This window comes from Hydra viridissima, unplaced genomic scaffold (assembly GCF_058129835.1).
Source record: "Hydra viridissima isolate aposymbiotic clone 2 unplaced genomic scaffold, HvirCarnegie_v1 scaffold_13, whole genome shotgun sequence".
In the NCBI taxonomy this organism is placed as follows: domain Eukaryota; kingdom Metazoa; phylum Cnidaria; class Hydrozoa; order Anthoathecata; family Hydridae; genus Hydra; species Hydra viridissima.
Genome location: NW_028324312.1, coordinates 4347520 through 4375318, shown reverse-complemented (window position 1 = coordinate 4375318; position 27799 = coordinate 4347520). Strand labels below are relative to the sequence as shown.

The window sequence follows — 27799 nt, the reverse complement described above, 5'->3', positions numbered from 1 at the left end:
AAGAAAAGTTTTTTTGCTGTACCAAAAATATGGAGGCTCTTTATTGACTCTTCTAGATGACGTCTAAAGGCAGTACACTCACATATTGGCAGTAAATTGGCATCTGTGTCTATTGGTCATTCAGTTCAGTTAACAGAAAGCTACAAGAATACTAAAGTATTGGTTAATGCAATCAAGTACTCCAACCACAATTGGCTAACAAGTGGTGATCTAAAGGTAAAACACATTTCGTGAGTTTTTTCATATCATTGCAAAACATTTTTTTTGAAAAGATTTTTGCTACCCTGGGTAATTTTTCAGAAATGAAATAGTATTCGTTTTGCCACAGTTTGTCGGAATGTCGCACACTATATTTAAGTTGTTAAATATTTCAAGGAATTTTTATTTTCAAATTCCAATGGAAGAAGAATATAACACATTAGTTTCCCCCTTCTCATAATAAACTTGATGAAAACTGTCTATACCAAAAAAGAAAAATTCTTAGAAACTATGTAAGTCAATGGGTAACAATATTTTGTTGCCCATTGACTATATGTAGACAGTTTTACATTTTAACTTACTACATTTAACATATTTATGGATGAATCCTTTGTCTCAGGTTGTGTGCTTTCTAATTTGATGTAAGGGAACTACACAAAATATCTTAGCTTCTTGTACCTATGGAATAGCCGGTTGGATAGTCTTCACTATAAGCAGCTACAAACAGGTAGATGAACTTCTCGTTCCTCCAAAAAATGTTTTTTTACCTCCTCTCCATATAAAACTTGGTCTAATGAAGAACTTTGTAAAAACACTGAGTAAAGAAGGCTAAGTATCCAATGCAAAAATCAGTGATGCTGAGCTGCATGTAAGCATATTTGATCTCAAATTAGAACTCAGTTAAGGGACAAAAATTTTAACGTCACAATTGAAGTAATTAAATAAGATGCATGGCGAACCAATATCTTTTTACAAGCCGAAGTCATCAGAGACTTCTTTTCTTGGGAAAAAGATTTTTCAGTCTTGAGTAAGCCCATGAGTTGGTTTTAAGTTAAAAAAGGAGTTAAATAGAGTCATAATTAGTTTTTTTTCATTTTACAAATAGTTATAATCTATTAAGATAACTGATTGTAATGAAAATGAAAAATGAAATGAAAATAATGAAAATGAAAGATTTCTTGAAAAATGATGTTTTTCTAAAAACAATGGGCATACAGTATCCAAAAATACTGAGCTGATTGAGCAAAACGAATGGCATATTTATATTAAGGAGGTCAATTTCATAAGGGATTACCTAAGAAACCATCAGGAGCAGAAATTTTTTTCAAACGAAGGTTAGTGAAATTAGTATACAAAAGTACTTCAGAAACTGTTTAACTTCTACAGGTTTAACTAAGAGTTAAAACAAAAACAATTCACAGATTGTTATGTTTTAATTGTTATGACTCCTTAAAGCTAATTGCGTTGAGCAAGTCTTTAAATGAATTGATTTTACTTAAAATTTACTTAGCAGTATGTTTTATGTGCACCGCAAAAAGAGGACTATAAATTCATCTCATATAATTCCAAAGCACTATCGGTTGCCCAACAACTTCATCCCTTGAAAGAGAACGTTTAGCAACTGTCTATGTTTGGAAATACAACAAACCTGTAAGCTGTTAAGAAAGCAGGTTACAGGTTTATTATGTTTTTTCAAATATACATACATATACATAAATAAGAAATATACATGCACATACATAAATAAGAAAGATGCACACAAAGAAAAAAAGTTATAAAGAATGAAGTTTAGCGTAACTTTTTAAATAAAAATGATGGAGTGACTTTAAAACCGGATTCTTGGCCTAAAAATAAAATTTATTAAGAATAAAATCTATTTTAAGAGTTTTTGGAAGGGTGTTCCAGGAAAGGATACACTGGTATGCCATGGAATTTGTTCCATGTTTAGTTATCTACTTTAGTGGCTTAGTTAAGTTGTTACAAATGACTGATCTAAGGTTGAAATATTGTTTGCTCAAAGCAATTGAACAAGACATTCTGATTAATATTTTTATTTAATTTTTTGGCTATTATTTAAGAATTAGTATCATCTGCAAAATGATGACGTAATCTGAATGTTTGATAGAAAGATTTAGATCATTGGTATAAATAATAAATTGACGAAGGATACCAATTCAAATGCTTTTAATGTCTGAGAAGGTGCAATTAAAAGTAACAATACTTATTTGAATGTTTGATTGAAAGATTAACATCATTGTATAGATAGTAAAGAAAAGAGAATTTATTATGAATCCCCGAGGGATACCAATTCACTTTTAATGTCTGAGAAGATGTCGTTTAAAATTTAAGATTTAAACCACTGCAAGGGAATGCCGTGTATACCATAATAACTAAGCTTTATGAGGATGTCAAAAGCTTTTTGTAAATCAATGAAAACGCCATAGGCAAAGTTTATATTATCAAGAGCAACTCTTATACATTCTTTATTTTCGATCAGGGTGAGAGCTGTAGAATGCTTTTTACAAAAACCAATCTGATGTTTATGTAAGTATTGATTTTAGTTTTGAAAGTCGTATAATTTATTACGCATAACTTTTCCAAATATTTCACTTACATTTGAAAAAAGAGATATTGGACGATAGTCGGTGCAATCAATCGTAGATCATCTTTTGTGCATTGGAATAACTTGGGCTAGCTTAGAAACATCAGAAAATATTTCTTTACAGAATAAATTACAGTGTCTCAAAAAATTATCCGACCAAACAAGTTTTTCCCAAAAAAAAAATGTTTACGCTCTAAATTATACTAAAAACAATGAATAGCGATACTTACTTTGTCTGTCATTTTAATTCTATTGGGAATAGTATGCTATTTAGCGTTCATATTTTTTGATTCATGCTTCAGTTGGTTTATTATTTGTCCTAAGAGAGACTTAGTATTGAATAGGCTTGTAAAAAAATTATCCGACCAAGCGATATTTAGGTAAGTTTAATTAATTTTATGTGAAATTTGTTGACATATTTTAGCAAATTTTTATACAATTAATGAAATTGCATAACAAAAAACTGTTTTTTTGTAGTAAAAAAAAAAAAAATGTATAAAAAGAAGGTTTCATGTTTTTTTAAGTAAAATGGTGGGAGGTAAACGTCACTGGACTGTTTCTCAGAGAAATTTAGCTGTTGATCTAGTCAATCAGGGTAAAACCTATCGTCAGGTGCAGCAAGAGACTGGAATTCCTCATAATACAGTATCCAACATAATAAAGAAGTATAATTTGATCGGAACAACAGCCACAAAAGAAGGTCAGGGTCGCAAAAAAAAGACTTCTAAAAGTTTTGATAGAAACTTAATTATACAAGTCAAGAAAAATCGCTTCATTTCTGCTCAAAAACTGGCTGAGCAAGCTGAAGAGAATTATGGAATCAAATTGTCCCATCAGACAATCAGAAATCGTATCCGAGACCAGGGATTTTAAGGACGACTTGTGCGTAATAAACCATATTTGAGTAAGAAACACATGAAAAGAAGATTGGAGTTTGCTAAGAAGTTCAAAAACATGCAGTTAAGTTTCTGGAAAAAGATCCTGTGGAGCGACGAATCGAAATTCAACTTAAAGTCATCTGATGGAGCCCAAAAAGTTTGGAGAAAAGCTGGAGAAGCCTACAAATTAAGCTGCGTGAGAGGAACTGTCAAGTATGGCGGCGGTAACGTGATGGTATGGGGTTCAATGGCTTGGAAGGGTGTCGGAAAACTCCAATTTATTGGAGTTCAATGGCTTGGAAGGAGTTTCAATGGCTTGGAAGGAAGTTCAATGGCTTGGAAGGAATTTATTGGGTTCAATGGCTTGGAAGGGTGTCGGAAAACTCCAATTTATTGATACTTTAATGGATCAGGTGCAATACAGAAACATATTAAAGCAAAATTTGAAGTCATCTGCTCGAAAACTTCGGCTAGGATCTGATTTTACATTTCAGCAAGATAACGATCCCAAGCATAGTGCCACTAAAACCAAGGAGTGGTTTGCTGAAAATAATGTTGAGGTCTTGGAATGCCCGCACAATCACCGGACCTTAATCCCATTGAACATTTGTGGGAAATTTTAGACCGAAAAATTGGAGATCGGTCATTTTCCAAAAAAGATAACCTCAAAGTGGCAATTGAAGAAGCCTGGGAAAAGATTCAACCAGAAGAAACAAAATCTTTAGTTGAATTAATACCTAGACATCTAGAAGCTGTAATCCAAGCAAAGGGAGCCCACAAAGTATTAAAATAATTGTTTTGTTATATAATAATTTGTTATGAAACAAATAATGTGTTTGGTCGAATAATTTTTTGACAATAAAAAAACGACCGAAGTTCCTTTATTTTAAGACTGAAAACCTTGTGATTCATATTTTACATTAAAATAAATAAAATCTATTTAAAACATGTTCTTTTATTTTCATTAATCTTGAGTTTACCAAAAAAGTCTAAATTTATGAAAATACAGCACTTTCTTTAGGAAAAGTATTTTAAAAAATGTTTGGTCGGATAATTTTTTGAGACACTGTATTTAAAATAATACTTAGTGATTTACTTGTGATGACACCAGATTAAGAAGTTTTGTTGGAAGTTGCTTGGTCCAACACTCTTACCTTGCATGATAGTGGGGTTTATATATCCAAGATTTTCTCTTTCATTATTGGTTGCATAAATAGCCGAAGGTTTCCTCTTTCGTTATTGGTTGCACATAAAAAGAGTCGCTATTAGGATTGGTCAGATACTTTTGAAAGTTGAGTTAAGAATTTGGAATTCCGTTAGATAATTTTGAAGCAGTCGTAGTGAAGATATTATCAAAATGATATATATAAAAAGAAATTATCAAAATGATATATATAAAAAGAAATGTATGTTTAAAAAAAAATTAATGATATGTATTAAAAAAAAAATTATTAAAATGATTGGAGATTAGTTCCGTATTTGTTGTTGATGAGTTGCTTGTTGGGGAGTAACTTTTATTTGGCTTTACATTTATCAACTCTTTTATACCTTTCCATGTGTTTTTTGTAATATTGATAAAATTCCAAAAAAAATTTATTCTTTTTGCTAAATTCAGAAGACTGCTTATACTATTACGATATTGTTTAAACTTTACAAAAAGTAAAATTTTCATTCTACAGTTTTTTGATTCTAAATATTTTTTTATGAAGTTTATTTTGAATTGTTATTGACTTCAGAATGACTTTCGTTAACCAAGGTTTGTTATAATTTGTTATTTGATTTTTCTTAAATTTTTTGAAAGGGGCAAGTTTATTCAAAACACAATAAAAAATTTTAATTAATTTTTTTCAATGGAATTATTAACATCATTTTTGTCTTTACATAGTCATCCTATTCAACATTTGAAATATCTTGGGTAAGTTCAGTTAAAAAATTTTTAAAGCGCCTCCTAACTTAGGTTGAAGTTTGCGTTTTGGAATGTGGTACTGTTTTAAACTGAGCAAGATGATCAGATATTGAAGCATTAAGGTTACTTGAGATCAGAAGAATCAAATTTTAAAAATATTATTAACCACTGTCTACGAGTAGTTATGGGTGTAGGCTGTATAATAAAATGAAGAAGAGAATTTGAAACAATTAATTCTAAAAACATGAAGCCTCATGGGATGTATTGTATTTAAACAAATCAAAATTGAAATCTCCCATAAGCATAAATTTTTTTTCTAAGCTAATTTTCTCAACAAGAGGATTTAGGTAGTGATCAACAAATTCATATGGACATATTGATGGATCACGATATAAATAACCAACTACTACGTTACTTTTTTTAGAATTTATTACTTCAATAAATATAGATTCGAGTTCTTTACTTTTAGTTCTAATATTAAAGTTTAAGCTAGACTTAATATATCTGAAAGCACCACCCTTTTTTAGTTTTAGTTGGCATGTGAACAGATATATATCCATCTAAAACAAAATTAATTATAGACACATCTTTATTGTGCAGATTAGATTAAGTTATCCAGATGAAATCCGGCAAATTGTCAAAAAATGCTAATAGTATTTTAAAATCGTCAATGATATGGTAGTGAAGATATGTTTACATAGTGATAACTTAAAAAGTTTTGGGACAAGTGATTGTATCTAGGACTATATATGTATGTATCTACAGTACTATATATGTAGGACTATATATGTATGTATCTACAGTACTATATATGTAGGACTATATATGTAAGTATCTACTTGCAGTTGATTGAAGTGCTAAATATGTTATTGAGGTCCCTACAAAATTTTTTTAAATTTGTAGATTTATTAACAAGTTAAATGAACAGATTTACTAACAAGTTAAATGAACAGATTTACTAACAAGTTAAATGAACAGATTTACTAACAAGTTAAATGAACAGATTTACTAACAAGTTAAATGAACAGATTTACTAACAAGTTAAATGAACAGATTTACTAACAAGTTAAATGAACAGATTTACTAACAAGTTAAATGAACAGATTTACTAACAGCTTAAATTTGATTTACTTTCCTACAAGTGTAATAGTTAACTCAAGATCATAAAAAGTAGAAAAAGGAAGAAATGTTTTTATACAGATTAAGCAGTGCCAAGCATTTAAAGTTTTTACTTTTTTTTAATGTCAGTTTGTCAACTTGAGTACATTTAATGTGTATCCACTTGTCACATAGGTCACATTGGATTTCTTTGTGATTTTTTAGCTGCCGCTTTAAGGCATATGCTGCAAAGTTGTTTCACTACCATCATTTAAAAGTTACAGAAGAAGGATGGTAAGAAGAAAAAGAAGAAAAAAAAAGTTCGAAGAAAAAGTGAAAAAATCTTAAGTGAGTTACAGAAGAAAGAAAGAAATCAAGGAGAAAGTGTATATGTAATAAGTTGATACAAGATTGATACATAAAAACTTTAGATAAAACCCTTTATACTTTGAATTTTGCAACAAATTAAAAAATTCGGCTTTCTTTTCTTTTTCATTGACCAGCCATTTAATCTTTTCTTGGCTTTTAACAGGTTTTCGTTTATTCTTGTTTTTGATTATTTAAATTTTAACCCTGAAAAGAATAATAATTTTAATTTTTTTTCTTTTCTTTATCTTTAACTTAACAATCAACTTTATCTTTTCACTTTCAATATTTTTCCAATTATTTTTTCCGGTCTTTTTTGAGATTGTTACTCGAGCTTTTTTCACGTATCTTTTTGAAATTACTTAATTACTTTTTTTTTTCAGATTATTTATTTACTTTATTATTATTATTTATTTTTTTTCGTTTTTCTTTCCGTTAGATGATCTTTTTTCCGTTAGACTATCTTTTCTTCGCTTAAACGATGTTTTTTCATTAATTAAAACGTAAATTTCTTTTTAGTTTTTTATTTTTCTTCGCCGTTAAAAAAATACGCCCGCCATTTACGAAGAAATTGCAAAGCATTTAGGTGTTCTGATAACAACTTGATTGAAGTCCGGCAAATCAGATGGTCATTCCATATAATTGAGAATTCTTTTTTCATCAAATCAGTTAATTATCTTCTCGTTTTGTGGTCACGTGAAATCGTCTTGTACTTTTTTTATTTCTATACTTAGTTTTCTTTATGTATTTTCAGTGTACTCTGCATAGCTTGAAGTCTCACAATTTCTGTGCTAAGCTATTCTATGATTCACTTGATTTAAGCAAAAAACCACTACATTTTAAAGGTGATAAACATTTATTTCTCCCTCGCCCACATTTCACGATTTAGAATGAATGAAATAAAAATTAAACGAATCTGAACATTCTTATCTCTGAATATGTTCGGAAAATAACAAGTAGTAATAAGTTTAAAAAATTCAAAAATATGTTTCATTAAGAAAATTTTTGTTCATATTACCTTGCTATTCAGATAAAAAGAAGGCAGATTTTTTATTTTGAGAATCTCATTGAGAAACTCATTGAGAACATCGTTTAGAACTTCATTGAGAATTTGTTAATGAGATCCTCAATGAGGTTCTTAATGAAATTGATATCTCTCAATTATAAACTGTCAAAACTCTAACAGAAAAAACATTCGACAAAAAGAAAAAGAAAGATTTCACTGCAAACAGATAACCACCAAAACCTAATTCATGTTTGGTACAATATCAATAACATTTTTGCATGAAAAGTTACATTTCATTTTGGCAAACATCATGTTTACCAACAGTAGGACCTTCTACTTGAAAGATGTTGAGCTGCTAGTTTAAAACGAAAACAACGTGATTTTGTACCCTTAATAAGAGAAACATTTTGTTTCAAAAGTTGATAACCTACCCAACGCACTTGAATATCACCCGATAGAAGTTTTTCGGAACATTTTAAAAAGAATGGTCTACGCGAAGTACTGTGCTTCATGAAAGTTGTTTTTGACGTCTAAAAATTACTGTTATTTCTTGATCCTTACTCTACACATTTCAAGGCTACAAGCAAAAAGATTGAGTATTTATTGAGCATATGCTTTCGTATTAGGTTTTTTTTAGCTTCTTAATAACACATTCGTTTTTTATATAAAATATATGAACGTTTGAATACTTTTCTTGATGACGTAGATTCTTTTGTGCATTTACAATTAGTCTTCAGTTTGTTTAACCTTATTGTTTCCAAGCTGCAAAAAATTTGTAGCTTGTAGAAAAAATCTGACTGCAGATTTGAATTTAGCATGCCTACATAAGTTAAGAGTGAGTATGAACATTAATGAAACAATTTTTGTTTGATTGGTAGATGTGTAGGGGAGAGCGGGGTTGGTTGTCACGCGGGGTTGGTTGTCACAAAGTTTATTACAGAAAATGTAGATAAGAGTTAGAACTTTAAAATCATTCAATCAAAATGTTATATAAAAAAAAACATTTTCACTGTAATTTTCAGCTTTTTTTAGCGTGTAGAAAACAAGTTATTTGTTTTTATAGGTTTTGATATGAAAAAGTTAAATTTTGCTCACTTAGAAATTTTCTTTTACCAAACGAACATTTTTTAAAGTTTTTTATTCATTTGTGTAACTTAATCCACAAAAAATTCTCATGAAATTCACACGCTTTTAGGTAAATTTACAGGTGTCTTGCAACTAACATAGAAGGAATTGCTTGTCACAAAATATATGGGGATGGTTGTCACAATTGCCTCGACTCCGTGTGCTGCAAACTAAACGCCGCTTTTAAATATTCCTCGTTTCTTTGTCCGTATTATTGAGAAATATTATAATGTTAAAGATATTATTGAAAAATCTTAAGTCAATTTGTTATATTTGTTTAAGTAAATATCTATAACCTAAATAATTTTTATTTCAATGTGTATAACTTTAAATTGTGATCCAATGTTTAATACAATTATAGAAAAAGGAATACAGAAGTTCAACTGTTTGTCGTTTTGTTTGTACATCTGTTTGTCGTTTTGTTTGTACGATTGTCTGTTGTTTTGTTTGTACATTGTTTAGATTTAGTGTGTGTGTGTTTGTGTGTGTGTTTGTGTGTGTGTGTGTGTGTGTGTGTGTGTGTGTGTGTGTGTGTGTGTGTGTCTTGTGCATACATTATTTTCAAATATTTTTCTTTGCTTAGTAAAAACATGGTACGAAATTTTAAAAGAAAAACTAATAGAGGTTACACTTCTGGAGATATCATTAAGTGTACTATTAAAGATGTAAAGCTTATCAACATTTCTATTAGATCAGCAGCAAAAAAGCATGGCATTAATTACAGAACACTAACACATTATTGTAAAAAACTATTACTAACCCATCACATGGTTCTATAACAGTTCTAATTGACAAAAATCAAAACTCCACCTGCATGAACATTATAGGATACAAATGTCAACAGATATTGCCAGACAAAGTAGTTAAAGAACTTGTCACATACCTGTTGCGAGCAGCAGAAATTTATTTTGGTTTAACTCCTACTGAAGTAAAAAAGCTTGCTTTCCAGCTTGCAGTTGAAAATAATATAGAAGTTCCCAATTCTTGGGTTGTAAAGGAACAAGCTGGCAAGGATTGGTTTACAGGATTTATAAAGCGCCACCCAAGTATTTCCATTAGGCAACCTGAAGCTACTAGTTTAAGTCGAGCAACAAATTTCAATAAGCAGAATGTTGCATTATTTTTTAGCAATTTGCAGCACTGTATACAAAACTACTTGTTCTTACCAAATGACGTTTGGAACATGGACGAAACTGCTGTAACTACTGTACAAAGACCTAAAATTGTTGTTGCCAAAAAAGGATTAAAACAAGTAGGAGCCATTACGTCAGCTGAAAGAGGAACTCTAAATGTAAAAAGTGTGACAACCAACCCCGCTCTCCCCTACGGAACCAAAACTAAGTTTCAGGCAACTAGCGGTTTTAAAAGAAAGTCTGAGAATGACAGACCTAGTTTTATTATTACACTTGAATAGGTGAGCTTGATCTTGAATAAGATTAAGTAAAATCCTACTGGCAACATTGTTTTGGTCGTTTTAAAGTTAAAGGCTAAAGAGTTGAACTACAGACCATTTAAGGGTCAGAACTGAATGACTTTAAAAACTTTCATTATTAACAAAAGATATACCAAAACAATTATTACAATTTATAATTTATAATTTGCTCTGAAACCAATATTATTAAAGCTATCCATGTTCAGGAGAAAAGAAAGCACGAAATAGTTTTTTTAAAGTTACTTTACTAGCACGTCGTTCTCACGACATATTTTGTTTTCACGGCATGTATCATTTTCGCGACATAATTTTTTGCCAAAAAAAAAAGCTTGATCATCACACGTTTTAATCAATAGCGGAATAAATGTGACAATTAGTGGAATAAATGTGACAAATAGCCCCGGTCTACCCTACACCACCGACTTAGGACTTGAGTTTACAGTTTGAACTTAAAACTAAAGAGTTTCGCAATTGCAAAATGTCAGTATTCTTTAGAAGAACGTCTAAATTCTTTATGATCTCCTTAGTCTTATATAAGCCTAATATTTAAGAGGTTTTAATGATTTTATATTCTTTATGAGGTTTTAATGATTTTATATTCTTTTATGGGTTCCAATTTAAAAACTATTATCGGTATTTTTATTCAGCAAACATTTCTAAATTTAGTATTGTTTATTGATACGCCAGTTAAATTTTTGTACCGAATAAACACATAAAAATATCATTTGAAATCTCTTTTTTCTACGTTTGGAATTTTAAAATGAAAGTACTTCTTCTTATATTAGCTCATACCTTCTTTGCAAAAACACATGTCAACAAAAAAGGTATTTTCATTTACTTTTTTACATTTTTACTTTTTATTGCTTACGGTTATAAAATCATCAATACAATTGATAAAGAAAAAATAACAAAATAAAATTTAAAAAATGACAACCTAAAAAGTAATGGATCTTGAACCATGTTTTCTTATTCTTTTTCAAGTTTTTTTACACCTGAAACCTATAAGCACTTTAGGATTATTTTGGGCTGAACCAAATTACTACCAAATTACCATGAATTTTCTTTTTATTGCTTATCAAGTCGAACTTCAGTAGAAAACTGAAAAATTAACATTAAAATGATGACCTAACTTCGCTACAAATTTATAGAAAACAATTTAATTTCTAGTTAATGTGTGTTAAAGTGACAGCGGTTTTGCAGTTTTGGAGGAAAAATGAATAAGTTTAAATTATTAGGGTTACATAACTAGAAATTTGATTTAAAAGTCATTTTGAAGAAGCTTCAGTTAGCCAAAGCCTCTAACTGTCCTCGTTACACCAACTTTCGCCGGAAATACCTACAATACGCTACGCAAAATATGTTTTTCATACGCAACATATGCTATTATCGTAACATATACTATTACTACTACGTAACATATGCTATTATCAAGACTTCTTGTATCACCTATGATCTTCAAGTTGTTTTCTCTTCTTACCAATAAAAGTAAACATTCTTTCATTGGTAGGACCGAGAGAAAACAACTTGAAACTCGTGGGTACAATGATATATTTAGAATAAGCTTATTATTTTTAATATACCCATTGCGTGGGTAACCTTTTATTATGTTTACCTATTTGTCAGGTGTTAATTCGAAAACAAAAAATCATGAACAATTAAGAAATTTGAATGATAATTACTTGAAAAATTGTTCTTTAATCGTTTTTTATTTGTTAAAATCAAAAAAGGGATATCAATTGTCGAATAACACGAATATGTTTAATGAAAACCAACTTAATAATTCTGCTAAAATCATTAAAAATGCGTACGGAGACATTAAAGAAACAATAAATAATTATTGCATATAATATTTAGGAAAATTAGCTCTTACCTTCAAATATTTACATTAATAAATCACGATGAGCTAAAAGTATGTAAAAAAAAATATTCAAGTTTAGTATAAAATCACTACGAATATAAATAAATGAAATGACTTAAAAATCAAGCAAAGCCCATGAAAAAATAGTTCAAAATAACTTCCCTTCATCAACAATTAAAACTGTTGATAAAAGAAAATGCTCTACAAGAAAATGCAATTCAAAAACAAATTAAAGAAGGCAGTTTTAACTTTAACCTCTCAAGTTAAAACTTCCATCTTTGATTTGTTGATGATTTGCGTTTTCTTGTGATTTCAGTAAAAGATCCCTTTTGCTAAAGTTTTCAATATTTCTTTTTGTTTAAAATTTAAAAAATGAGATATCTTAATAGTGCAAACTTGCCATTCTGCTGTTTTTTCTCTTGGAATCATCATACTTCAAAAGAACTTATAATTTTTTTAAATCGTTTGTTTTCATTTTTTCTTCATGGAATTAAACCCTAATCTTGTGAATTTTATCTTAAAGCCCCCTCAATAAGTTTATATATATATATATATATATATATATATGTATGTATATATATATATATGTATATAAAACTTATATTCACGATTGAGCTTGTTTCTAAATTTCACTTTTTTAACTTTAAATTCTTGCTGTAGTTATTACTTTTTCTTTTCTTTAGACAATTACGACACTAAAGCAATCCCTTTTATCTATATAGATACACTTTTTATGTAGAAGCTGTTCCAGGTAGATTAAATGCTAATAAAAGCATAGACAATACATTGGAATGGAACAGCAGTGGAGATGATGCGCAAGAAACCAAAGAAAGAATATTGATACAGGCAATAGTTAACGAAGAAATAAGCAATGATGCTAAAGGGATACATATTAAAGAAGCTATTAAAGCTTTTGATGAAAAAATGAAATATATAGATTCTACAGGTAAAAGCATTTGATGTTCTAAAGTTTTTTTTAAGTATAGGAGTTGGATCTGCAAATTGACCTAAAAATGGGTCTTCACAGTTCGAAAATTTACTAACAAGGGTTACTCAGAATGCAACTTTTATAACCTACCTACTATTCTTTACTAGTTCTAATTTTAAATAGAAACTTGATTTAAGATTTTTTTTTTTTTTTTTCTTTTTTTTTTTTTTTTTTTTTTTACAAAGTCAATGTACTTTGCATTTTTCTGAGTATTTCATTTACTGAATTTTAAATACAACTTAAAAGTGATTAAGTTTACACTGTGCATAGGCATCTGTATATATAACAAAATGAGATTTTGTTTCAGAAATAACAAATGCAGAAACCTTCATAGAAAAAAAAGAAGAAGCACTTGCAGAGCAAAAAGGTTTATAACACGCATATTCATAAAGTAAAACCAATATTTCTAGTAATACTTTACTAATTAAATATGATTTTGTTTCTATCAAGTATGCATTTGTAATTTTGTAATGTTATTGGCATTTAAGGTTAAAATTTGGACTATTTATAATTAAATTAACTTTTATAGCTGAGGAGAAGCATAAATCTAAAATTGTTGAAGGAGACATCATTAAAACAGATGTTGTAGAAGCCATCATGAACAATCATACTTCTAAACGCAATTTACATGTTGGGAAAAAATGGGGTTTGATTATTGCATATGAGTTACCCAAAATTATTTATGGTGGTTTGTATTTATAATTATTATCGTTATTGATTTTAGGGACTATTATAACCATGTTAAAGAAATAGAGTATTTTAGAAATATATCTTGTTGAAAAGTGCAACATTTGTAAACTGAAATATAAGCTGTTTCATTGGGTTGTCTGATAAATTCTTGCCGTTTTTCTAAATTTGATATAACTTTATTTTTTAACATAAAATAAAAACAATTTAATCAGTAATGTATTCTCCGTTGTTTATTACAACTTGCTCCCAACAAGTTTTTCAATTCCTCTTTGGTAGAAATCGCCCGGCCTCGATTCGAAAAATTCTTCTAACCACGCCCGTAATTCTATGTCATTATTGAACAAAACGCCTCGCAAAGCGTTTGAAAGAGATCGGAAGAGGTGGAAATCCGATGGTGCTAAGTCTGGAGAGTATGTAGGATATGGTAGCACTTCCCAACCAAGCGTTTGAATTGCCTCCTTGGTCATAATGGCAATGTGGGGACGGGCATTGTTGTGTTGCAGAAGAACGCCATTTTGCCTATCAGGTCGTTTTCGCTGGATGGCGTTGTTTAATCGTTGCATCTGTAGAACATAAAGTTCCACATTGACTGTTTGGTTGTGATCAAGCAATTCCCAGTAGATAATGCCTTTCCAGTCCCACTATACACACAACATTGTCTTCCGTGGATGAAGAGCTTGCTTTGCTTGCGGGGTCGTTTGTTGTTTCGAGCTTAACCATTCTTTGCGCTGCTTCATGTTGATGTAGAGACACCATTTTTTGTCACCAGTGACAATGCGATAAAGAAATCTTTGCTTATGTCTATGAGTTGAGAGATGACGAGCAAGCAAACTGGCAGCAATAGTGGATCGTTGATTTTTATTGTTTTCGCTCAATACGTGCAGCACCCAAGCTCCGAGTTTTTGAATCTTTCCCATTGAGTGGAGATGTTCTGCTACTGTTGATTTATTGGATTCTATACGCTCTGCCAATTCTCTGGTTGTTTGACGTCTTCGCGCAGTCTTCGCGCGTCTTTGTGCAGAAGTTGATTCCAACGCTCTTCATCAAACTCACTTGGTCGCCCGGAACGAAATGCAACCTTGAGGTCGAAATTGCCACTTTTGAACTTTGCAAACCAATATCGAGCAGTTCTTTCAGTTATGGCACCCTTTCCGTATACGGCACAAATCTCTCTAGCAGCTTCCGTGGCTTTGGCACCTCGGTTAAACGCAAAAAGAAGGTGGTGTCAAAAATGCTCGTTTTTGTTGACTTGACACTCCATTTAAATGCTCTGAAAATTAACAAAAATGACTCAAAACAAAAAAACCAAATAGACTTTCTTGTAGAGCAAAAAACTCTCTTTCGAATAACACAAAACATTATACTAAAAAATTTCATTTTGATTGCAAATTTGTTAATTTAAAAAAACGGCAAGAACTTATTGGACAACCCAATACTTTGTTGTTAAAAAATAACACTAAAGTAAAATAGCTGATATTTTAAACATTCATTTTTATGCCAAAAAGTATCATTTTATGCACATAATATATATCTGTATATTTGCATATATTTTTAAAATATTAAATTTTATTTAGATGGTAGAATGCAGCGTGCTTTAAATGAAGCCATGAAAGAACTAAGCACCAAAAGTTGCATCAAGTTTATTAAAAGAAAGAATGATGGAACTTCTAGATTTAACAAAGATGTTGATGGAAAAAACCTTGAACCTTATTTGCAGTTTACCCAAGGAGACGGGTATTTATTAACATAGCTTTATATATTTATTCAGTTTTTAATTCCTGAATGAATACTTTAGATATACAAAGGAATATGTTGTTAATTGTCATAAATACCAGCTGTAATTCTGGAAATCTAAACATAACCTGCTAAAGTATTTATGTTAAAGGAAAATTAAATTACTCAATTTTTTTTGCTGTCAAATAAGTAAACATAAACATAATAAAACTACAAAGCACAAAATATTTTTTAGAAAATTTAATAAGATACTTTTATATTATATAATGCAATACAAAATGGCCTAAGTATAAACAGTTTTAATATTTTATATCAGTTCTAACTTGATTACAACACCACAACAATCCCTTACAAAGATGAGGGTGTATATAGAGGTTTGGTTATAAATTTGTTAAAAACTTTTGTACAATTGAGCTTAAAATTAATTTGCAGGGATTTTATCAAAAAAATTGGAAAATAGCAAAAATAAATTCATTGACATGTATTATTTATATTAAATTGTAGCTGAAAAAGTACCCAGTATTTATGTTTATTTAATAATATATATGCATTTTTACAAGAATGTTTATTGGAATTAAAATATTCCTTTAATCAGGTGCAAAAGAAAACAGTTTAAATTTGATTTTTCAAAGACTCAAGATATATTAGTTAACCTAAATGCAAATATTCTAATAAAGATGACACATCTGAAATAAAGTTAAATTTTATTTAAATCATATTTAAAAAAAAAAAGTTTTTATAAAATTAGATGTTACTAAAACACTCATAAAGCAAAATAAAGGTCATTGTTTGATTAGTCGCCATATTTAATTATCTATTTTTAATTTCTGAATAAAAAAAAAAATTTAGTATTTTCAAAATAAGTTTGTCGGTGAGTATTTCTCTCTTTGTAATAAAAATGAAAATCTCTAAAAAAGTTCAAAACTTCTTTTGTTTTGTCAATCAATCAATAAAAAAAAAAGTTATCAGTACATGTGAGTCCATTTTTCTAAAAACTGAAAATGAATTTTTCTACTTTATTAATTTATTATTTTCTTATTTTGGGAATATTTCATGTTGATAGGTCATATACTTTTACTTGATTTATAAAATAGGATCAGGCATTTTGGAATATTCTTTGTTTTTGTTTTTTAAAATTAAATTCATGTTGTTATGTAACAGTTCATTATTGTGATATATCTTATAATAATATATCTTGTAGTGTGATATATTTTATAACAATTTTTTTAATTTTATGTATAATCTATGAATATTTATTATTATAGCAAATATTTTTTATAGAACTTGTGTTCTTTTTAAATAAAAACATTTCTATTTTCAGTTGTTATTCACACATTGGGAAAAGAGGCATTGGACAAGAGATTTCAATTGGAATTGGTTGTGAATACAAAGGTTGTGTGCTGGTATTCTTTGAGTTCAAAAACAGAAGTTAGATCCCCTTTATATAGTCTACAATTGTTGTTTATTTCAGGCACAGTAATGCATGAAATTCTACATGCACTTGGTTTTTGGCATGAGCAATCAAGACTTGACAGGGACAAATATGTAAAAATAAATTTTGAAAATATCTTAGAAGATGCAAAATCAAACTTTATGAAGTATAATGCTGGAGAAGCTGATACTTTAGAATATCCGTATGTTTATTATTTTTATGTTGTAAAAATAGTAGCTTTTAAAATTATAAGTTGAAATCATTTTGAAATATTCTAATTTGACATCATTTTGAAAAAAAAAAATTTAGCTATATTTTAAAAAAATTTATAGTAAACCAAGTATCAGAGCCAGGTGAAGTGAAAACTGATATTTTCTAATCTATGAATAAATAGTTACAAGAACCTTTTGATATATCTGTTTAATTCATCCCATAAAAGTTTAATAGGGGAAAAATTATGTGATTTAGAGGCCAAATCATTCTTTCATTTATTTTATCATTTTCAAATTCATTTAATTGATTTCTACAAAGTTTTAAAAAATGCTTTGAATGACTCTCCAATTATCCAACTTCCTAATGAAATGGGATGATTATTTTAAATGTCCAAACACACTTCTTTGTCAATATTTCATTTATTTGAACAATATTACCAGTATTATGACCAAAACAACCCAAAACCATGACACTACCTCCACAATGTTTCATCATCCATTCACAAAGTTTTCTTCAAACAAATGCTCTTCTCTTTAAACCAAAAATTTGGAACTTTGACTTGCTCCAAAGAACGCATTTCCAGTCATCAACAGTAAACTTTTCATGTTGTTTTGCCCACTTTAGTCTTCTTTTCTTATATTGGGACTGAAGGTGTGGTCTCCTTGCAGCTATTCTACCATCAAGCCCTGCTTTTATCAATCACCTCTTAATTGTTGTCACAGATATTTAATCTTCTTGGGAACTATTCATGCTATTTAAAATTTTTCGGGGAGTTAATAGTCTATTTCTTTTACTAGTAGTAGCAATTCTTCTGTCTTCAGTTGCAGAGGTAATTCATTGGCATGCTGATCATTTCCAATTGACCAAACCTCTAGTTTTTTCCTTTTTTATAATATTTCATACTGTTGAAGTAGAAATTTTAAGTATTTTTGCAGTTTGTTCCATTAAATATTTTTTGTGCCACAAAGTAGCACAATGCTGATTGTGTTTCTACTGATAATTTACGTTTTCTTGCCATTTTTTATTTAAAAATATCAACTTTAATGAAAATAACAAAATTATTATCAAACTTCATTCGGGCAAAACTATACAGTAACTATTTAAAGAGTATATTTAGGCAAATAAACTGTAAACACCCTCTTGAGATAATATGAAAGCATATGTTGTTAAGTTTATGACTTTTTTTCTGCAATTTTTTACTTAAATTTTATCACCATGATTAACAATATTACAAAAAAGAAATATTAAATTTATTTTTAACTGGTCAGAAGTGTTTCCCTGGTTAAGCCTTTAGAAAATATTTCTGATAGGATAGTTTAACAAAATTCAATTGTAACAATATTTACTTTGAATGTTTAGCTATGATCTTGGCTCTATAATGCATTATGGACCAGATTACTTCTCCAAAAATGGGAAAAACACAATAGATGTTATTGGAGAAAAAAAGATTATTGGTCAAAGATATGATTTAAGTTCAACTGATATAGACCAACTAAATAGTTTATATGTAAGTAACATTCTGTTATTCATTTTTATTATTGCACAATGTATGTGCAATATTCTTGGTACTAAGCATTTTTTTAGCATTTCTGTCTCAGTCCAATTTGATTTATAGTTTCACAATAATTTTTGCAAAAAAACTTCTAAAATTGCTTTATTTAAAAAAAAAACATTTGCAAATGAATGTAAATGATTTTTAAAATGATTAGTGCAAGTTTTAACTTAAAATTCACAGAGCTAGGAATTATGATTGGTTAATTAAATGATTGGTTAATTTGATGATAGGTTTATCCAACTGAGTAAGATTGTTAAGATCAATAAATGTTTTATATCAATGAGGTATGGAATCCACATTTCATTTTTCTTCAGGCCACTCTAATCATCTTAAAAAAATCTTTGAAATATTTCGCCCATTTCTCAAGTCACTAGACAAGGGGGGGGGGGGTCATAACTATTAGCATTATTTAGAAATATTCTTCTTAGTCAGACTGTAGTGCTTTCACTTTGCTTTCATCATTTGTTCTTATTTCAGTGATCTTAAATGAGTAATGCAAGTTCAAGAGGCAAGTTACTTTCAATCTATACCATTCCAATGATCAGTGGAAAATCTCTATCCATATTGTTGCTCAAAGTAATAAAGACTTCTTAGATGTCAACTTTGAAAAAAGTGAGATTGATTTTAAGACAATTTCTATAATCTGAGTCCTCTCTTTAGTAAGTGTAGAATTTTAAAGACAACTCTGTGGGAACAAATGATATAGTTTTCTTTTTTTTATTTTAGCTGTGTACTTTCTATTCGGCCCTTCTCTAGGGAACATATCTTTATTGTATTTTAATCTTTTCATCAATAGCATGACAATTCATGACTTCCATTTGGAACTGGTGATCAAACTGGGTGAATATATTGAGCATCGCTTTTTTCCCTTGACACTCATGAATGCATGCATGCATATGTATGCATAATGTAATGTAATGATGTAATGTAATGTAATGTTACATTACATAATGTAATGTAATGTTATATTACATTACATCGTTACATTACATCGTTACATTACATCATTACATTACATCATTACATTACATACATATATACATGCATGCATACATACATACATACATACATACATACATACATACATACATACATACATACATACATACATACATACATACATACATACATACATACATACATACATACATACATACATACATACATACATACATACATACATACATACATTTTAATAAATTTTATTTAAACTTTGATACTTAATTATTTGTTATTCAATTCTTATCTTTTATTTTTTAAAATTAAAAACTAAAAACTTTGACCAATTAAAAAAATGCTATTTCAGTAATTTAAGCTACGAACTGTGAATTAATTTGTTTCTTAAGTTGGTTCATTATAAAAATTAAATATTTGTTTAGTGTTCTAAGGCCGATAAAGAAAAATACGACGCTCTTCGTAAAAGTAATTTTGAAGTCATGTGAGTATTTTTCTAGTTTATTTCTTAATCGCCTATAAAGAATAATTATGATAATGATATAATGATTTGTTATAAGTCTCACTAGAAGACTGCTATTTTTTTGCTCTTCATGACGGGGTTACAGTTTTTAAAATTTTTTTGAAAGCGATATACCCTTTTTGATTCCAGAAGACAAAATGTTTACGCGTCATATTGAAGGTCGTGTTATTGGAAGTCTCGAAAGAAAGCGATTATTGGTTCGATTTTAAAAATAATGCCATATTTGTACAATTGTTTGAAATATTACTTCGAATATTTAATTTCAGAATATTTTTAAGTTCGTTCGCAAACTAATCTAAATCCCAATATAATCAACATCGTTGTCGTCACGTACTGCAAAACAGTGTTATTGTAACGAATGCGTTGCGTTTAAAAACGTCTTTGATTTGTTAGATCTGGTTTCAGTCTAAGCCCGAAAATTATGTTAATTTCCCCTAAGCAGGTCGTTTTTTTATCTTCTGAACAAACCAATTTCCTAAAAAACGTAAAAATGCATTAATACTGTCAGGGTTTTAAAAATGTACAGTTCGCACTAAAATGTGGGTGCACAACCTACTTTTTTCATGTGTTTTTAATTTTCTGTTGCTTGAAATTAAAATTTTAGTAATAGTCTTTCTTCAAAAAATCAGCTTGGCATTAAACTGAGCTGAAGAAAAAAAAACATTGCCAAATTAATGCCAAATATTTCATAGTGATTCCAGTGGCACAAACGTTACAGCTTTCAATTCCTAATAATTCCGAAGATATTAAACAAACAAATATATTTACTAGTAAACTGAAGCTTTCATTAAAGTTTTTTTTTTTTGTCCTAAAATTAAAATATCAGAATCTTGTCAAAATTAGTTTTTCTTTTATGCTAAAATTCGGAGCGGACATTTTTTGGAGCTTCATTAGTAATAATTACTTTAGTAAGCGGAACCTAGTTTAATTATGCGACTGGTAAAAGATAATTTCTGGGTTCCGCTTACCAACATAAGTATTATTAAAAACGTTGCTAAAAAATCTGGTTAATAAAATCAGAGATCATATGACCTTATATACCAAAAAGTTCATCTAAATATTTCACAAAATCAAGTTTTAGCAGGAGTTTTTTTTAAGGCTGCGATTTCTTGCTTTCAGTTGAAGTGATGAAACTTCTAGTACAATAAATTTTCACCACTTCTCAAAATTTTTGTTGAAACAGGCTCAGAAATCTATAGAACGTGCACTCTATTGGACCTTAGCCACATGGGTAAATAAGGTCCTGAAGAAACTTAACGCAAGCTCGTTAAAAATACGTCGTTTTAAATGCTTAAAAATTAAAAATGCTTAAAAATTAAAAGAAGTGAGAACTTTGATATTCTCACACCTCAGACGAAGAAATTTTATGAAAGAAAAATGTTCTAAATTTATGTGATACACCGATAGATTTGTATTTCAAATGTATGTAATGTACAAACGTATGTGATACTCCGAACGTATTGTTCTCTAGATTTATAAAGTTTTGTTTTTTTTTCTTTCAAATTTTCTTTCATTTCTTTTGAAATAAGAAATATTTTTTCGGAGCACCTTCTTACAAGGAATTGATCTGATTTTTATTACAAAGTACAGTGGGCCAGAAATGGCAAAACTTTTATATCTTGAATATAAACATGATACATGTTTATAGGGATTTTTGAGGCCAAGGAATTCATTTTAAGGCTCATTTTCAAGTTTGGAGTGGTCATGATCACAATGGTGGTCAATTTAGTGGTGGTCAAGGGTGGTCATGTTATGTCCCGATGGTTTCCAATTAGATGGGACATGTTTTATGTCTAAGTATTGGTAATTGGGGTCGAGAAATTCAAATCCTCCTCAAAATCTCTAGGAGTTGTCATTACCTCATAGATCGTTAATTCAGGGATGGCTATAGGATGTCTTGACAGTTTTATAATAAAAAGGGACATTTTGTATGTTTAAATATAGGTAAATGAGGTCGGGGAATTGAAATTGGGCTTATGTTATCTCTAGGAGTGGTCAAGACCGCACAGATGGTCAGGGGTTGTCAAGACGGTATATTTATTTTTATGTATTTTATGAATTTAATTTCTATGATGTTGTGAATATGAATATAAAATGTATTGAACTTTATTAACATAAAAAAAATACTGATAATTATATAAATAAGAATCTAGCTGATGATATACATAAACTAGTCAATTAAGAGCTTCATGGCCTCCTCAGATAGAATGGAGTCTTTGTCCTTTCCTCATTCCGGAGACCTAAGGATCGGAGCTGCAAAGCATCCTCATCATGGGGTCATAGTTTGTCTGGGGCCTGGAGACCTTCCTGATGCGATGCTCCCTGCTATGTTTAGAAACCTTATTAGAGGGCTCCAATGGCTCCTCTGATAGAGATCCAACTGGAATGACCTTTATGCTTACATCCTGATGACTGTGTCCCAACATCTTGTGTACAGCCTGGGGCATATGATACCAGTTGTACAGGCTTGTTTACAGTTGTGCAGTCTTCAGGTTACAGTGGTGCAGCTTGTTAGGGTCCACTTCCTCATTGCTGGAGAGGAAACAGAGGGTAATGTAAAACCTCTTCATCAGCTCTTCATCAATACCTAGAATCTCTGCTGACTTTAGGTGCCCCCTAAAAAATCTCTTGGCAGTATTGCCATTATTAGAGTTTCCAGATCCTCCTGAACTTTGGAGCATCAACATTGATACCAAGACCACTCCTCAGCGCAACCTGAATCTGTTTTTTTTTTTTTTTTTTTTTTTGAGATTTAGTAGTTCCTTATTTCCTCCCTTAGCCTGCTATTTCTTAAAATCCAGTCTGTTGGCTATGTGAAGGAAGCACTCCATGCTCCTTATCCACAAATGAAGGGTGGACAGGCCATGTTTAAATCTAATATCTGGAAGATCTGCCGCAGCTCTACAAACCTTCTCCAGGTCATTCAGGTTGGAGCTGCTCAGGTCGCAGATGTTGTAAATAGTAGCTGTGTCAGTCACTTCAATGAAAATGATGGCAACTTTTCCATCAATTATGGTCAATTATGATTAGTGTGTAGGAGGGTTTTGGGCTGGTCCAGACAACCTCATCTGTCTTCTTGCTCCGGATATGTATGGGACAAGTCAGGTGAGGAACTAGGGCTCTTCTATTGCTATACTGGCTAGCTCAACATCCTCAGATACCATCTGTTTATAAACAGGCTTCCAGTGCAACCATCATACCCTTCTTTAGAGGTCATAATGAGATCTTCAGCCCTGATCTCTAAACCAACAGACTGTATTATCCGCTTAGCTGTATGATTGAGAAGCTCTTGCAAGTCAACTGAGGCATTATAATCCCCTGCTGTAATTCCATCTAACTCTCCTCATGTTGGTGAGTCAGATATACACTTCTTCTGCTCTTGGACATAGTTGTAGGAGGGGTACAGCTTCCTGCCCTTCCTCATAGCACTACTTCTTATAGCCTGGTAATCCAACTTTGAAAGCCTGAATATAAAAGAATCATTAAAAAAAAACTAATTGAAATATCTATATTTTTTGTGCACCCTAATGCTAATGTCCACAACAAAACTTGAATTTAAGAGGATAATAGCATGAGATTTAATGTATATTTAAATTAATAATTGTTCTAATACTCGTAGGGCTTAGCTAACTGTGTAATGTTCTTTCTATTTGTGTATTATTATCTTAACACAAATAAAAAACTGTGCCCAACCTATTTACTTACCCACAGTCCAGAAGAAGGGTCCAAGCTTAAATTTCAATATTGCACTTATGCTCAGTTGTTCAACCATCAATCTAGGAGATTCTCATCTTCAGAACTCCCCGCCTCCTTTAATTTGTAGTAGCAGGCCATGAGGACCTATTCCTTCTGACTTTATCAACTAGGCCTAGTATAGACTGAGCTAAACTCCACATAAGCTCAAATCAACGTTATTAAGGCAATACTTGATCTTAGAAATTAATTTTTTAAGATTTTCTGCATACCAATTACTCTTGTAAAAAAAGGCCTTTCAAAATAATTTTTTTGCATAGTGCTTTTTGCTGGTAAGAATGTTTTAGAAATGTCATTTTTTTTCTTGGTTTAATTTTTTTCTTTTTTTTTTTCATGTTTTACTGATGTGTTGCTGAGCACAGTTGAACTTTTTTAGCTGCCTGTCATTGAGAAACTCAGTCTTTATGGTCAAACATAAGTTTGAGGCTTTTAATGTTTGTCTTGGTCATTTTCTTAGCCTTTCCTCCACTTCGTTGAACTCTTTGGTAACCAAATTCACTTTCAGCACGTTTTATTATCTTGTAGATAGTACTGTTAGGTATATTCTCAGTTTTTAAGTGTTCATAAGAGAACTTTTTACCAGCATTTCTGTAATTTAAATAAAATTTACTATTATTATTATCATTTATGTTGTCATTATTTTTGTTGTTGTTGTTACTAAATTATATATTTAAATATCTTATAAGATTAAACTAAAATTTTGTACTTAATGCAAATTACGACAAAACTGCCAAAACTCGAATTTTAATACAAAAACAATGTTTTCGAAACAAAGCAATATTTTTGAAAAAAAACACGTATCTTAACAATAATCTATAAAAAAGAATTTCTAAAACCAGTCTAATATTATTAACAAGAAAAACAAGATTTGCGCCAATGTTCCGAATAGGGAAATTTGAACGAACGCATAAATAAAGTCCCGTATGAATATTTAAACAAATATTTATACGGGACTTATTTGGGGTAACTTAGGCAAATTAAAACTAATTTGCCTAAGTTACCCAAAATAAGTTTTGAGTAATATATGTACATAGTGCTACGTATACAACAATCAACGAAGTTGGTTGCAAGAAGTTGGTTGCAATTTTAAAAAATGTTATTATGATAGTTTACTTATGATGCTTCATCGAACAAATTATGAGCTTGGGATTTAGCACTTTATAAATCAAAATATTTATGGAATTGTTCTGTTGTAAGCTAGAATAACATACATAAATAAAAGCATACATAAATATATTATATACATACATACATACATGCATACATACATACATACATACATATATACATACATACATACATGCATACATATATACATACATACATACATACATACATACATACATACATACATACATACATACATACATACATACATACATACATACATACATACATACATACATACATACATACATACATACATACATACATACATACATACATACATACATACATACATACATACATACATACATACATACATACATACATACATACATACATACATACATACATACATACATACATACATACATACATACATACATACATACATACATACATACATACATACATACATACATACATACATACATACATACATACATTATAGCATATAAAAAGACACACATATATGTGTATGTGTGATATTATATATGTTGTATTGTTATGTTCAAGTTTGCAAAAGGGATACTAAGAATCTATTTAATTCAGATTAGAAGTTTTTTAAATTTAATATTAACAATAAAAAAAAATTGGTTTGACAAAGGGCTACCATTTTTACATTGAAACTTCACATATGAAAACCCTACGTAACTGTGTTAATTGAAAAAATTTTGAAGATGAATTTAATTCTTTTATGCCTTTAAACTTTTTAAACTTTTCTTTTAACCCATGTTGTTAATGATACAAGTATGGGAAGAAATGATGTTAACCATTAATGGAGTTGTTTAGGCCAATATTGGTTCAGAGTTCATGATGAAAATATCTACTTTTCAATAAATAACTGCATCACCCATTTAAAGCTGCCTCCCTCCCATTATTGTGCAATAGTTCACGCGCAAAATTTCCTTTCATTTGTACTTGCATATTCTAGTATTCTATAAATGGCTTAATAATCAAATGCACATACCTCTTTTAACGAAAACTACGTCAGGAAGTCAAACTGTTTTCATCTTATTTTAAATAGTAAATGTTTTATTTAAGATTTTGGTTAGATTTGAATTAAAGAGATTCGTGTACACAGTGTTAAAACCTGGATATAAATTTTTAATTTTTTCATATTTCGTCAAGCATGAATTTTGAAGATGAGAATTTAACCTTTAAATAATTGCTGCTTTCAGAGCATCTTGTCTGATATTCCGAAGAGTTTTGTATCAATTACTGTATAATTGTTCTACAACTATACAGTAATTGATTCAAAATTATTTGACAACTTTTTCTCTTTTTCTCCATGGTTTTTATTACAGGTCAGTATTTATAGCTTTTTCAAACGTAGCGAATTTTGTTATAAATTTCGGGAAGTTTTATATTCATTAATCATCGTTAGTTTGTTCAAAAAAGGCTTTTTTGTTTATGATGAAAAATGCTTGTCCTCTTATCTTAAAATTAGTGTAATGTAAACCCTACAATAATGTAAACCCTACAAGTTAATGTAAAAATTTAAAAAAAATCTTTTTTCTTATTGGATATTTACAATGAAAATATGTGAAACTACAATAAATTCTTCTAAAGGTAAATTCCTCTTTATTTAGTCAGTTCTAAAAGTATACAATATGCTTTTAGAAAAGTGGCGCTCGAAATTGTTGCGTTTTTGAAAACAATCGTTTAATAATATAAATTCATAAACTTACTCTAGCATGTTCTCTTTGAAAAACCAACAAGCGCCTTAATACTTTGATGCGTTTTCTTATTTACAGCCTTTATCGCTTTTAGCAAAAACATTTCTTTTTTCTTTTATTAAAAAAAAATTTATTGTTGAATGCCAACCTTTGTTCAAGGCATATAAGATGGCTAACAAAAGCCATCGAGTGATAAATTATTAAGAGCATAATATTGAATATATAAAGTCACTTTAAAGATTTCAAGTTATTTTTCTCCCTAAGAGAGGTAACAGAAGCCTTGCATAAAAAATCATGAGTTTTTTTTTACTTCTTCAGTGAAATGGTGTAAAAAATCTTGTGAAGAAATTGCAGTCGTGGCTGTGTAAAATCGCAGAGCAGTGAAAATTTCATTATTAGTTTAAAATAAAAATTTAAAAACAGGAAGATGAATGAGTCAGCAAGAAACTGTATAAACTGTATAAATGCAGATTCAGCTCAAGTTGATTTCTTCTTTATGATCATTGATACAATTTTCTGTGCTTTTGGACTCGCAACCAATCTTTTTGTCGCAATCACATTTTGCAAAAATCGTATCGTCCTAAAAGTCCCATCCAATCGATTAGTGTTTAGTTTATTGGTGAGTGACACTTTATCTAGTGTAAATGTTTTGGCACAAATTACGATCTCCTTAAAATTCAAACATGTTGTAGCTGTTCGCTTATTTAACGACATCATAACGGCGTTTTTAGCTCAAAATGCCGTGTTGCATTTATGCGGCATTACTTTGGATAGATTTATCTCCTTGTATTTTGCACTGAGGTACAAAGAAATTCTTACTTTGAAGTTTATTACAAGGTATATACAACTTGCTTGGGGTTTATC

General features: G+C 29.8%; 2 protein-coding genes across 11 annotated transcripts in view; both read left to right on the top strand.

Annotated features, from left to right (window-relative positions):
• Positions 1-11095: 11095 nt before the first annotated feature.
• On the top strand, positions 11096-20599 carry LOC145194855 (zinc metalloproteinase nas-6-like). 10 transcript variants are annotated; one of them, XR_016446102.1, is made up of 12 exons: positions 11096-11216; positions 12990-13196; positions 13546-13605; positions 13768-13926; positions 15503-15662; positions 16984-17054; positions 17134-17296; positions 18667-18814; positions 19340-19474; positions 19659-19702; positions 20242-20300; positions 20469-20599. XR_016446102.1 is itself a non-coding variant. In XM_090069915.1 (10 exons), the coding sequence occupies exons 1-10, from the start codon at positions 11153-11155 to the stop codon at positions 20494-20496; spliced, it is 1077 nt and encodes a 358-aa protein (XP_089926041.1). In that variant the 5' UTR covers positions 11096-11152; the 3' UTR covers positions 20497-20599. The 10 variants fall into 10 exon arrangements, 7 of the variants coding, with proteins under 7 accessions (XP_089926041.1, XP_089926040.1, XP_089926042.1 ...); XR_016446103.1 differs by lacking the exon at positions 19659-19702 and having other exon boundaries at positions 13768-13884; XR_016446101.1 differs by lacking the exon at positions 19659-19702.
• Positions 20600-26407: 5808 nt separating this feature from the next.
• Positions 26408-27799, top strand: part of LOC145195388 (uncharacterized) — a 2056-nt gene continuing 664 nt past the window's right edge. Inside the window, exons 1-2 of the mRNA XM_080073221.2 lie at positions 26408-26563; positions 27254-27799. The exon at positions 27254-27799 is cut by the window's right edge and continues 664 nt beyond it. Of these exons, the coding sequence (XP_079929347.2) occupies positions 27363-27799 (437 nt within the window). The 5' untranslated portion in view covers positions 26408-26563; positions 27254-27362. The remainder of the gene's footprint in view (positions 26564-27253) is intronic.

Bases quoted from the DNA above. Each gene is read 5' to 3' on its own strand.
- LOC145194855 (XM_090069914.1), top strand. From the start codon at position 11,153: ATGAAAGTACTTCTTCTTATATTAGCTCATACCTTCTTTGCAAAAACA. The intron at 11,217-12,989 runs GTATTTTCATTT...CTTTTTATGTAG, and splicing joins AACACATGTCAACAAAAAAG to AAGCTGTTCCAGGTAGATTA. The intron at 17,297-18,666 runs GTATGTTTATTA...TTGAATGTTTAG, and splicing joins GCTGATACTTTAGAATATCC to CTATGATCTTGGCTCTATAA.